Raw genomic sequence first — 13,815 nt, 5'->3', positions numbered from 1 at the left:
TACTTTTTATTTGTTTTGAATACTCCACTCTCTCACCCCCACCCCAGTATTTATGGAGATCCTCCTTCATTTGTCTTGGTAATTATCTTTCTCATCCCAATTATTCTTACAGAAGCTGGAATGCCTTCTTCAGAATGGACCAAGCGGAAAAAGCAGACTTTGAAAATTGGGCACGGAGGGACTTTAGACAGCGCAGCCCGAGGAGTTCTGGGTAAGAGAGATGAATGGAAGTTTAATTTAACTGTCACTTAATATCAGAAAGAAATATTGATTGAGAACAGATAAGATGAACTAAAGCCATGCCGTTTTCAGTCTACTTTGGAATATTTCAGATCTACTGGATTTATAGCGCCATCTACTAAAGAAGCCCTTAAATGGTACAAGGTATACAAAGCTAGTAGAAATAGCCATTTTTATGTTGTGGATGGGACTTTGAGAAAGGGTTTGTACCTGTGCAGAAAACAGTTAATATAGCAGGCCTGAAATTGCTGTCTTTAGAAAGGTCTGCCTGCAAGGTTTACCCTTGGCTGGCATCTGGGCACTTGGTTTTGGGGAGTGCTCCCACCCTTTTGTATCTGATAAGGATGGTTTGCTGTGGCTCGGCTGTTTGTGTGAACACTGTGGTTTATGCTGGAAACCTGCAGGATTACCAGTCAATCACAGAGTTCTTTGCCATTGGTCCCAGAAGTGGCTTCATGATTCTTACCAGTTCAGCCCTCCTCGAGTTGAAGCCTATTTGTCATAACCGTTCTGTTCTATGGTTTTCCAGGGCACAGCACCATAAATACGAGAAGAGACAGGGTAAGGTCTTCTTATTTATGAATGGACCAATTGTATTCATTTCTGGTGGTGGTTGCTGTTTGGTATGCAGAAAGTACAGGTAGTGACATTCAAGGCAGTGAGTAAATAAATTTATTTTTTAGCCTAAACCTAAGGGATCTTGTTGAAGCTTCCATTTTAGAATTATGAAGGATGGCATTTGGCTGAGATTTGTATAAAGGAAGAAATTGTGTTGGAAATAATTTTCCATTTGGAGGCTTAATTTATATGGGATCACACAGGGACTTTTATGATGATATAGTATCTTCATGTGTCAAATTTATTAATTTTTCTTCTAATGCCTGTGGTTTCTGCTGAGGAATAAAGCATATGTATATATATATGTATTGAGTCACAGGGTAAGGGAGATTTGTGGTCTAAGTTAGCAGTTCTGGAGACTGTTAAGAGAAGTTGATGTTTATTGTTTGGTGAAATAAGGACTGGGCTCTACTTGTCATGAATTTGTGTACTAGCTGCTTTATTTACAGAGAACACACACCCTGGGCAAACCGTAAAAGCTCTCTGAATCTGAGTTTCAGTATCTCTTAAAAAGGGATAACATCTACCATAACTCTGGTTTCTTGAAATATCTTGTGGAATATCTATAATATACAGATATTTACTGTACCTGGTGAAGTGCTTTATAAAGGTCTTTTTTTTTTTTTTACAAAACTGGACCTGTGTGAAAAAATACACTTTTACTTTCAACATTTTAGATTTTTTTTGTAATATTAATGGTACAGATTTAAGAATTTAGCTGAAAATTTAATATATAATCTGAAATTCATATTTATAATTCTATTAACCTATGTTAAATATAAATATTATAAATTATTTAAAATATAATTTAAATATTAAATAACTTATGAAAGATACATATATATATATAACCTATATAATTCTATAAAGAGGGCTTGCAGAATTCTCAGAAATCCTGCAATAGTCAGAATAATAGCCCCCTAAAGATGCCCACATCCTAATCTCCAGAACCTGTGAATGTTAGGTTATGTCACAATGGGGAATTAACGTTGCATAGAGAATTAATGTTGCTAATCAGCTGACTTGAAGATAAAGAGATTATTATCCTGGAATATCCAGGGGGACCCAGTGTAATCACAGGGGTCTTTAAAGGTGGAAGAAGAGGCAGAAGAGAGGAAGCAGAGGTTGGAGTGATATGATTGCTGGCATTGAATAAGGAAGGGGGTAGGTCACGAGCCAGGAAATGTGAGCAGCCTCTAGAAGCTGGAGAAGGCAAGGAAGCTCGAGCTCCCTAAGAAGGCTCTAGAGAAAGATTCTCCCCTAGGACCTCCAGAAAAGAATGCAGGCATGCTGACACCTTGATTTTTAGCCTAGTAAAACCCATCTTAGACTTCTGACCTCCAGAACTATAAGATAATAGGTTGTCTTGTTTTATATCACCAAATTGGTAATTTGTTACAGTAGCAATAGGAAACTAATACACCCATTTATTATAAATCACATAAAATGGAAACTAAGTTTCTATATACCACTTTAAAACTTGCTATTTTTTAACTTTAGAGGTTATAAAATCACAGTGAAAAAATTTAGAAAATACTAAAAACCATAAAGTTGAAAATAAAAATTATCCATTTTCCACCTTCTAGCAATAATCACTGTTAACATTTTTGTTATATTTTCTCCTAGCTTTTTATCCATGCAGATTTTTAAAGTTGAGCTGTTCTACTATATGTACATTTGTATCCTGTTTTTTCTTTTACTTAACCTTATAACATAAGCTTTTTTCCATGTTAATTAAAAAAGCTATTTGTAAACAGGATTTTTATCTTTCTTTTTAAAACTTTATTGAGGAATAATTGACAAATATAATTGTATATATTTAAAGTGTTGAAATCATATCAAGTATCTTCTCCGACCACAATGGTATGAAACTAGAAATCAATTACAGGAGGAAAGCTGGAAAATAACACAAAATGTGGACATTAACATACTTCTGAACAACCAGTGAGTCAAAGAAGAAATCAAAAGAGAAATCAAAGATAACTTGAGACAAACGAAAATGGAAACACAACCTACCAAAACTTATGGGATGCAGCAAAAGCAGCTCTAACAGGGAAGTCAATATTATTTTTAATGGCAACATAATGTGCTGTCATATGGGTGAAATAGCATTTATTTAACCATTTCCTTTTTTGAGGTCATTGAGGTTGTTATCAGAGTTTTGTTAGTAGGACTGATTTTGTGAGCAGCATCTTTATGAATAAAACTTTTTCTTCATTTTAGATTATTAAGATAGCTTCTTACAGGTGGAAAGATACAGATCTTTTAAGATGATTGCAAGGGTGTTATAGAATTAGATAAATGGCACTAGAAACTTCCAATTGCAAAAAGCTTTGGAATGACATGTGTAATAGCCTTGTCTGTCCTAAAGTGGCTCTCATCATAAATAAAGCCTGTCTTTTTGATTTGAGACTAGAATACTAGGACATTTGAATAGGTTTGGAGATAGTGGGTTTCTTACAGAGAAACATGTGAGCACAGAAAATTTGGAAGATAGAGGAAGGGAGTAGTAATTGTGAGGCAGTGCTTGGGAAACCCTGTTATTCATTCATTCTCCTAATTCTCCACACTTTTTCAAACTGTTGTGTCTTTGTGCATGCTTTTCTTTTCAGGTAAACTGGTTGTCTCTGTCTCATTTAGTTGTGGAAATCCTACTGATCTTTCCAGACTTGGCTGAGATGCTGTCTCCTCCATGTGAAGCCTGCCCACTTGCTCTTTTATATTGCTAATGTAAAACTTCCTCCTAGTCTTTGTTTTTGTTAACTCACTGAGGGCTTAACTATATAATAAGTACTGAATAAAATTTTGAGTGATTGAATAGGAGAACGCTAGGAAAAAATTCTGTCCCGTAAACTGTCCCTTGAATGAAAAGCTGCTTGTTGGCTGGGTCTCAACACTGGTTGGCTTTCCTCCGTACCACTTCTGTCTTAGTCTTCCTAAAATTCTACTTTCACTAGCTACCTAACTTCCACGGGCCTCGGTTTTGGGTAGCTCTAGGATGCCTTCTGGTTTTGAATTCTGTCATTCTGGATCACTGAATTAGCAGAGAAATCATCATCAGTTTGGCATTTCAACCGTGATAAAGTCAAAACATGTCAGCCTGCACTTGAGACACCCTGCACTTTGGTTGAAAAACCCACCGTGCTTATCCTTTATCTGAGAATTTGTGCAGTTCGTTCCTTGTTTAGAACGTGGTTCTCTCTTCTCTGTGTGTTAAATCCTGTACATCCTCTAAGGCCTAACTCAAACTCTGAAGTGCTTGACTGAAGCATTCTCTGGCTCTTTAGCCTTTTAGAAAGCTCCCTCCCCAGACCTCCTACAGCAACTATTCTCTCTGTGTTCATTTTGACACTTAGTCATATACCATGATGTTGTTATTTAGCGTTATTCATTCCTTAATTCAGGCAGCATTTTTTGAGCACTTGCAGTTACCCTTGTCTGTATTTTATTTTCCCCATGAGATTATAAGCTCTTTCAAAGTCAGGAAATGTGCTGTTCCATTGAAAGTGTCTTTTGGGGACTGTGTACCTAGTAGCTGCTCAAGAAATTAATATTGAGAATTTAATATTTAATTATATTTTATTAATTTAAATTATATAAATATATGAATTATTATAAAGTAATATAATTTCATATATAAAGCATATAAATTATTCTATATTTTATTAATTTAATATTTAATTAATATTGAGAAATTAATATTGAGAATTTGTGAGTAGAATAAAATTGCTTTGAATCTTTGTTGTTTTTATACTAAGTTTTTGCCTTGGCAGCAGGAGCTATCATTTGAAAAGTACTCTGCTCAACAGAGGAAACTGAAGGCAGGCAATTTATCTTAGTCCTTGAACCAGTAGGAATCTATCATAGAAACTTAGTGGAGGTTTGGGATAGACTTTTGAGGGAGTTGGGATTTGAGCTGGGTTTTGAAGGATGGGCTTTGAATACTTTACTAAGGAGTTGGTACTGTAGGCATTGGGACCCTATTGAGGGTTGTCGGGGGGCTTTGTAGTGTGCAATATAGATTTTCAGAGATGGTGATGAAATGGTAGGAATTTCACAGCTGTAGAACAGTCAGGTTACAGTGGTTTAGGCCGATTTAGGCTGGTGGCAGTGGGAAGAAAGCCTAGATGAGTAAGGGGGCAGGGAGGATGAAAAGGAAGGGAGTCTGCTGGTAGATAGTCTGGGCTGAATTTTAACTCCATCATATACCAGTTATGAGATGCTAGGCAAAGTTCTTAGTCTCTATATGAGACTAGCCTCCGTTTCCTCATAATTGTGTTACCTTTTGGGGTTGTTAGAAGGATTAATTGAGATAATGAATGGAAAGCATTTAGAGTAGAATTTGATACATGGTAAACTCAGTGAATGATATCTGCTTAAACATTGATGAGAATTCTTCTAGCTTGCCAATTGTTTCTCCTTGTAATTCTGAATTGTGGTGGTTATATTGTGTTCTTTCACAAAATTATATCCAATGATGAGAAATACTTCAATTCTTATGAAAATTTGCTTGCTATTAAGTGAAGAAATGATTAAATCCTCTCATCCTCGCCTGGTGAAATGTGTTGTCATATGAGTAATGTTTAAATTGAGGAGACAGGTGGGCCATCGTTGTACTTTATTTGTGGTCTGTGTGAACATACGTTCTCCAGGCTCTCATTTTACCCCGTATTCTTTTTTCTGTTGGGTTGATTTGTTATGTTTCTTTTTTCTTGATTGTATACTGCTGAGCACTAATCATCTTTAAATGGTTCATTAGCTATGATGATGGCTTTAGCTTTGTTTAATAATGAACTCTGTCAAAAGACTTTATCATACCATGCTTAATTGTACCATGTCTTTTTCACTGATGCCCATATAAAATTTCAGTGAGTCCTTTGAGATTTTTCTAAAACTTTATTATCTAACTGTCTAGGTTGAGGTTTCTATCATGTTTAACGCTTTGAGAAGGGAACAAGTCTCTTCCCCATCTCCTCTTCAGAATTTCTTAGTTGCATGACAAGTTCAACTAATTGGAGTAATAGGAGCCCTCAAATTGTGCTAAATACATGCTCTTTACAACTTTACATGCCATATGCCAGGAAATTACAACCAAAATATATGGATATTTAAGAATTAGTTTTCAGAATAGAAGGTCATAATATTTCTTTCTTTGATTTGTAGTGGTTGGAATTGGAAGGGGAACAAAAATCTTGACCAGTATGTTGTCAGGGTCCAAGGTAAGAATGCTGGAAAATACTGGCATAGTTCTGTCTGTCTTTTTTCTTGAATGTTTTTCTTAATGGCCTATGTGTTGAGTTTTATCAATTAAAAAATAAACTGTAAATTATTTGAGTGTCAATTCCAAGTATTAATCACAATGTCTACAGTCGTGATATCTGTGATTCAGAATATTGAGACTGTAAATTGGAAATTCTTAATTGAAAAACAAATTTGACTTATAGAAGCAAAAACAATGCAGTGCCCATAATTTAAAGACAATATATTTAGTTTTTTTGTATAGTTGTATTTCTTAGATGAAAGGGAACTTATGGATCTTAAATTCTACCTGCAGATTTTTTTTTAAATCTTGAAATTTTTATAGAAACAATAGTGTTTTGTAAACCTTGTACTTTTCAACAAAGATGTGCTTTGTTCAGCAGTTAAAAAATGTTTACTAAAGAAAAGAATGGGGCTTCTTTAAGACGGTAAGTTATGTCGTTCCTCTATTAGAGTAGCCTTGACTAAATCCAAGAGCGTTTTTTGAGGCACTTGCTAGGAGGGGGAGGGGTTGTGCAGAGGCAGGAGAGGCACTTAGCCTGTGGACGGAGTCCTCCTCGAAGCTGCAGGCTGGAAGGAGCCTTGAAACAGAAATCAGGATGTCAAAGTGGTTAACCTCTCTGGGCCTCTCAATTTTTCCTTAGGAAAAATGATTTGACCTCTCTAGGGTCTCTTTCAGCTCTGACAGCGATAATATTATCTGTATTCTAATTAGCCACTGGTTGCTAGTTATAATAGCTGGGGTTAGGGGCCAGTGAAAATGCCTGTGGAAGGAAGGTTAATATGCCGCTAGGTAGAGAAGAATTTCAGCAAGTTCCTGAACTAAACATTTTGTTTTAAAACCCTTGATCTAAGTGGGATATAAATAGTTGGTGGAGTGATTTTGTGTAAATTGTTGCTTAGGGAAAAACAGTGTGGTCAAAGACCATTTTAAAAAATTTCCAGTTCATTGCAGACTGATGACTTTTGTAAATTATAATTAAAATGTTATGGCAACATCAAATTACTACATAAGTTTCTAAACACCTTCATTTTCTGAACTTATCTCGTCCTTGGACCACACTTTGAGTGGCAGTGATCTAAGTAAGGTTTTCTTAAAATAAAAAGCCCTGGAGAGTATATTGCCTTTGACATTTCATTTTAGTTATCAACTGGCATAAAAGTCTGTGTCTTTCATATGGAAAGGATCATAATGCTTTAGATGAATGGAAAAATTTCAACTTGGCATTCTCTGCAATGTTCAAAATATTGGTGTTGAGAAATCACAGAATATAAAAATTGTGTTAGAATTGGAGGAGTGTGACTGTTTTATGGTGAATTTGTATGTTGTGCTTAAATACTGACACACAGAGTTTGGAATCTGTTTCTCATGTAGGTATTTGCCAGTTATTTAATACTTGTTTCTAAATTCCAAAATATAAACAGTGGTTGCTTTGATACAGGATTATGGATGACTTTTATTTTCTTTTTTCACATTATTTGGTATTTTCCAAAATCTTTGTAACAAACAAGTCATTTTCATAATAACAAAAAAGATGTTTTACATTAAGATATTTGTTTGTGTTTTTTTCCCCAAGATAGAATGTGTTGAGTTCATTGGAATATTCATTGTCCACCCCCCCCCCCCACCCCAAACCACAAATACATGCAGCACCCTATATGTTATTGAAAGGTGTTACATGTGAATTCCAGGCGTATTTCCAGAAATGTGATGACTGGAAATGTAAATACATCATTGGCTCTGGTTTAAGCTTTATTTATCACAAGTCATTTTGGTATTCATCTAGGAAAGCTGAATGTTGTACAGTGAAATCACTGATCTTCAGATGGCTGTCACTTAAGTAGAAAATCCTAGGTGCATTTTATTATAGAAATCTAGTTCTTGGGTGCTTCCCATTTCAAAAATAGGCATTATTATCTTCTTAGTTGTTTGTATTTCTTATACTTTTAATTTTAAGTTAAAATTAAAATATATGTATTTGTTGAAAAATTAAATCATCTAAATTTTACCTTTAAGTATGTTGAAGGTTACACATCTCTCAAAAGTAGTTAAAAACTGTTAATTTAAAGATTTTGTTTTTAGCACTGGAAGGAATCTTAGAGATCCTCTTATCCAGTGGCTTTCAAAATTTTTGGCTAAGACCCATAGTAAGAAATTCATTTTACATCATGACCCTATATACACATATGTATAAAAAGCCAAAAATTTTTTCAGTAACTTTAATCCTATGTACAATGTGCTCTTGATATTTTTCCTGCTATTTCATTAAAAAAAATTGGTGCCTGCAGCCTTCTAACTGGGCACAGACCTACTGCTTGATCTAGTATCTAATCTTTTTTCACTTCCTACTTTTACAGATGAATTTTTATTTTCATCACAGTTCTACTAGAAGAATTAGACAGTGGTAGATATTTGATGTTTATGTTACAGCCATATCACAATACACCCTTCCCTCACCATTCAGTCCTAATTGAAGACATTGCTAATTGAACACAGCCTAACAGACTCTTTTCTGCTGAAGTGAGAAACATCCTTAGAATCCTGTTCAACCTAGTGCCACTTCACACAACCCCTATCAATTAATGGGTGGAGTGCTGAGCTTTTTTAGTAAAATCTTCTGGCCATCAGATTATTTTGCTTGCATTTTATGAAGACAAGAGACTCCACAGACCACTCAACTCCTTTCTTGCATTCCTTCTTATTCAGATCAGAGTAAGATTTAAGAAGAGTCCTCCTTGTCTTCATTAGCTTCCTCTCCTGTCTTATAGTAAGCTTTGCTCTGCCAACGATCATATTTCTCTTGAGTCATTTTTGTTCACTGCATTCTCTTTTGGGATTACATGCATAAGGTGTATAAAAAGCATCTAGGTTTTCTGTATAGTGCCTTATATAGAGAAATTGCTCAATGAATGTTATTATTACTATTCCCAAGTATTTCACCTAGCCACAGATCTCTCTCTCCTGAGTTCCAGGCCTGTTGAATCTCTCTAACTACATGTCCCATAGATACCTGACATTTATTTTGTCCAAGCAAGTCTTGCTGGAAATCTTGAATACAGTTAGTTTCGTTCCTCTCTGTGATTTCTGGTGGCCTAGGTAAAACATGGCACTCATCAGGAAGAGGAAGCATGCCAGTTCTTTAAGGGAGAGAGGAACTTGCTCTGGGCATTAAAGTCAGAAGGAAATTTCATACAGTGAGGGATATTGAATGACAGATAGATGGTGGTTCTCAAAAATAGTTTCACAACAGATGTAGAAGTGCATCTACGTCAAATATAACTTAGGTAAAATGATTCTGAGAGAGGTTAGGCTGCTATGTCCCTTTGGCCTACCTTGATCTAAGTATGAAATGTTGATTACCTAGAAGAAGGCCATGGATGCATGGTCCCTCTAGAATCTTCCCTAAATTATACTTTCTTTGAGCTAATCATTCAGCAGAAGCCAGATAGCAGACGTACCTTGAAGTGACAGACTTTGACGAGGTTTTCGAGTATTATCTTTCTCTATTGCTGATTAAAACTGATTACTTATATATGCTTTAGAAACCAGATGAGCAGATGGAAGGGTCAGTGTTCTATTATGAAATCACTGATGCCATATAAAGACTCTAGTTAGCATTTTCTAGATATAAGTCTGCTCCCATTTCTATGTAGAAATAAACCATAGTAGTACCTGCAGGCAAAGCCAGCATTTCCTCAGAAAGCAGCTTTGTATCATCTCCAACAGTTACACAAGTGTTATCGTTGGGGTATACAAACTCTTCCACCCTAAATGTGTTCAAAGGACTGTAATTTCTTACAAGTTTACAAGGAACATTTTTAGGTTAACCAGTCAATGTCGACTCTGAAGTGTGACTTGAATAATGCTCCTGTGAAACTTAGCCAGCTCGCTAAGATTTGAGCATTTCTAATCCATTTTCTCTAGAGGTTAGTCCAGTTTGTACTTTTTCTTTACACTCTATTAATATTCGGACATTTCATAAGTGCTATATTGAAAATTTTGAAGGGCTTACACTTACGAACTGTAAAGAGCTGTTCCTTTTTAATGAAGACATTCAAAGCCACGTGTTTTCAGTTTGGCAGGTTTTTAAAAAAAATGTTCTTCCTCATTGTAAATAATATCCCCTGTGAAACTTGGAATCACAAGCTTTCAAAATCAAACTTCAGCAAAAGTAGTTGCCTAGTTGAGATAGAAATGATTCTGTACACTTTCTGTGATACAGTCCTTTTCCTTTCTCCTGAAGAGTACAGAAGCCGATTTACTTTTAAAATTGTCTCGTATCTGCTGTGGGGTTCAGGGAGCTTGAAGATGAGTAGAGAGTAGAGTAGTATTAGTATCAGTGAGAAACTATGAATCCCAGAGAGCACACAGTTCTCTGGAAACTTCTTTAAAAATTCTACGAGACCTCCATTTGTGGTGTTGTAGTGGAATTATGTTGTAATGAATACAGTAATAGAATTCACAACTCCTAGAATGCATCCTGGAGAATAAACAACTCTAAAACCTGTCTCTGTGTAGAATTTAGGCCAGTGAAAAATAGATTAGACCTTATAAGATAAAATGGTAGGTCATGGATATACATCCCATGTTTTTTTCCTTCTGTCCATCATGTCTTGGTGCTGAGGCTTTGTTTCAGCTGGAAGCTGAACTGTCTGGGTGGAGTTTTCTAAGTAGTTTGTGAGTCATTGAACAGAACTGAAAGATAATTATTGCTAGATGCCAAGAAAAAGGAAAGCTAGAAAACAGCTATGATTTAGATCAGCAGTTCACGAAGTGTGACCCAGAGATTCCTGAGGCTTTTTCAAGTGATCTGTTGAAGTCAAAACTATTTTAATAGTTTTGCCTTTTTTACTTGCTGTCGCACAAGTAAATAGCAGAGTTTTTCAGCGGTTACCTGATGAGTAATGATATCGTCGTCCTAATGGCTAATGGGAAGTGTGCATGTGTATTAGTGTTTAAAATATTTGTTCAGTTTTAATTTCTAATACAGTAAATATTGACAGAGCCCATATTAAAAAATTTTTGCTTCAGGGTTTCTCAATAACCTTCAGGTGTATAGGGGTTCAGAAACCACAGTGTTTGAGAACTGCTTGTTTAGGTATTATTTCCCCTAAAAAGAATGCAACATGTATGACTGCAAAACCTGAATGATTTGAAATTTACCAGATATTATCTGGATGTCCAAACTATGGTGAATTGTGAACAATTGCACACATAGGAACTTTTCTATCAACAACTTTTTATTAAGCTGCTACTGTGTTTCCATTTAGTAAGAAACGCAATAGAATAACAATGCAAAATTCAAGCTAACAGTTTATAATTTGGGAAGATAAGGGTTGGCATATTTCCAGTGTACTTAGAAAACAGTGCACATCGGTAGGTGATCATGTGCCAAGCAGTATGGCATGAGAGCTCAGTAAGATCAACTACTGGGAACAGACGTTATTGTCTATTTTCTCCATGACACTCATTCCCTTCTGCAGGTTGTCTTTATTAATGTCTTAGCCTGTTACACCATAATCTTCTAGAGGCAGGGGACCCTTTAGTATATGTCTTTGTATCTCTCACAAGCACATCGGAGAATACTTTGTATATTCATAGTCCCTGAGAAGCATGATTGAATGAGTGAACATACTAGTGAATGAATGAAGAGATGATGTGGGTTTGATATACGCCTTGATTCTTTTTATGTAAGAAACTTGTATTGAGCACTTGCTTTTAGTGATCTGGGAGAGTGGGTGTTTGGGAGTTGGGGTGGATTAACAGGGCAGCTTTGAAAGATGAACGGGGTTTAATCCTTAGAGAAGAGAGGGAGCTCAAGGCCGAGGAAGTGCCATGTGCCAAGGTGTAGGATACTCGGAGTCCAGAGACTAAATGAGCACTGCATGTTTGGAAAGCATGTTAAGGTTCCTGGTTAAAACTTGTTACATAGCAGAATAGCGCTAATACATTCAAGTATTATAGATAATCCAGTATACCTCATTGCATTGTGTTCTTATGCAAGTAAATAGATTATTAAGGCACGAATCAGAGACCGCATTTTGTCGCTTCTTACTGTTCCTTGTGGAAACTCACTGTAACCAGACGAGTCACTCTAACCACTGTTATTGTGGGCCATTCTGTCTCTTTTTTTTTTTAAACAGCTACGATCATAGTTCTGTTTTCTGTTGCTTACCAGGGCCAAGTCCTGCTGTTCTAAACTCTGCTTCTTCTCATGAGGTACTATTGTTACCTGGATTTTAGGATAAGGAAACGAGGGTCCAGCAGGAAAGACTACCTTAGCCTACTTCGCTGACTGTGTGGGGTCTGTGCTCTGGCCGCTGGCCCTGCTGTACTTCTCCCCGTGGTGCGCTGAATCAGGGTTGATGGTTCCAAAATATAGATGCAGGAGTGAGGCGTTTCAGGTGATAAGCCTGAATGTTTAGTTACAAGAAACTAATTTTTGTCAATACTAATGAAATTTTAAAAAAATTAAGTGCATTGGAACATTCCCTTCTATATTGTATTTATAAAAAAAATAATTCTCAGCTATGTAATAGAAGATGAATTCCTCAAAGGGCACTTAGGCTGATATAAAATGTCTGCTTGTTTATGAGAATTTGAAGTTTTAAGATTTTTCTCATTTTTTTCTCTGGTCCCTTCACTAGTTTAAGAAGCTTGTCATTAATCAACTTAACTTTCTGCTTTTTGAGCTTTCTCTTTAAAAACTTGCTCACATAACTACAGATTATCTTCAGTGGGAATTATATTCCTTGCATTTTTCTTGCCGTTTTATGTAATGCTCCAAATAAAATTTGAATTTGACCAAAAGAGAGGAAGGAGTATAAAGAATGTGTAATGCAGGTCTGCCCTGAGATGAGGAGTAAAACGGCCCTCAGTTGCCTAGGAGTGATTTAATTCTTCACTTGTGAATAATGAGCAGTTCTTAGAAGTGACTTTTTTTCCTTCCAGAGAGCTTAAGAAGTAGCGATTTCTCTTTACTAAGAAAACGCATGTAATAGTTACGTACACTACTTCTGCTATACTAGTTTTGCTCGTTTCCTAAATATTTAGCTTTTGTTTAAATACATGATCAAGTTACTAAGCTTAGTCGTAGTATTTCATATAAGAAGTAATAGATTATTTTAAAGTTCATTTTAATTGTGTCTGTGGTAACATCGTTGAGTCTTGTGATGACTGTATGGGGGTTTACTGTACCATTCTCTCTGCTCTTAGGTATATTTGACAATTTTCCTTGAAAATCAAAACTGCCCAGTGTAAGACTGGTTTTAGAAATTTGTTTGCAATAAGAGTATGTCTGTGAGCCATAATGATCAATACAAGCAGGCTTTTCTTTGTCATGCTGGCTGGGGTGGGAAGTTTGTGAGGGTTCCTCAGCTGACACATGTGCTTCCCACAAATTGGAAATTCACTAACAAAACAATTGCAATCTATTATTTTTGCCTTTACTTTGTACCAAGTTGGTAGTATTAGTAAGAATCTCTGTAAACTTCAAGACGCTCATCACAGTTTTTCTCCACCTTATGGCCTCTTTTTCTCCCTTATTTCTCTTCCTCTAGAGGTATGTTGCCATTGGAGAGCTGGGGAAAGCTACCGACACACTAGATTCTACAGGGAAAGTAACAGAAGAAAAACCATACGGTATGAAGTTCATCTAATGTAGTCCTCTTTTTTAATATTTAGAGAAAGTTTCTGTG

At 36.0% G+C, this 13,815-nt stretch overlaps 1 protein-coding gene across 2 annotated transcripts in view; it reads left to right on the top strand.

The window, feature by feature from the left end:
* Positions 1–13,815, top strand: part of TRUB1 (TruB pseudouridine synthase family member 1) — a 35,555-nt gene that overhangs the window by 4,076 nt on the left and 17,664 nt on the right. For both annotated transcript variants that reach the window (XM_008507038.2, XM_070632084.1), the window contains exons 2-4: positions 113–211; positions 6,022–6,077; positions 13,678–13,759. In XM_008507038.2, coding sequence (XP_008505260.1) covers positions 113–211; positions 6,022–6,077; positions 13,678–13,759 — 237 coding nt within the window. The remainder of the gene's footprint in view (positions 1–112; positions 212–6,021; positions 6,078–13,677; positions 13,760–13,815) is intronic.

Source organism: Equus przewalskii, chromosome 1 (genome assembly GCF_037783145.1).
Source record: "Equus przewalskii isolate Varuska chromosome 1, EquPr2, whole genome shotgun sequence".
NCBI lineage: Eukaryota > Metazoa > Chordata > Mammalia > Perissodactyla > Equidae > Equus > Equus przewalskii.
The sequence above is the reverse complement of the archived record's forward strand: the minus strand, read 5'-3'. Positions and strand labels throughout refer to the sequence as shown.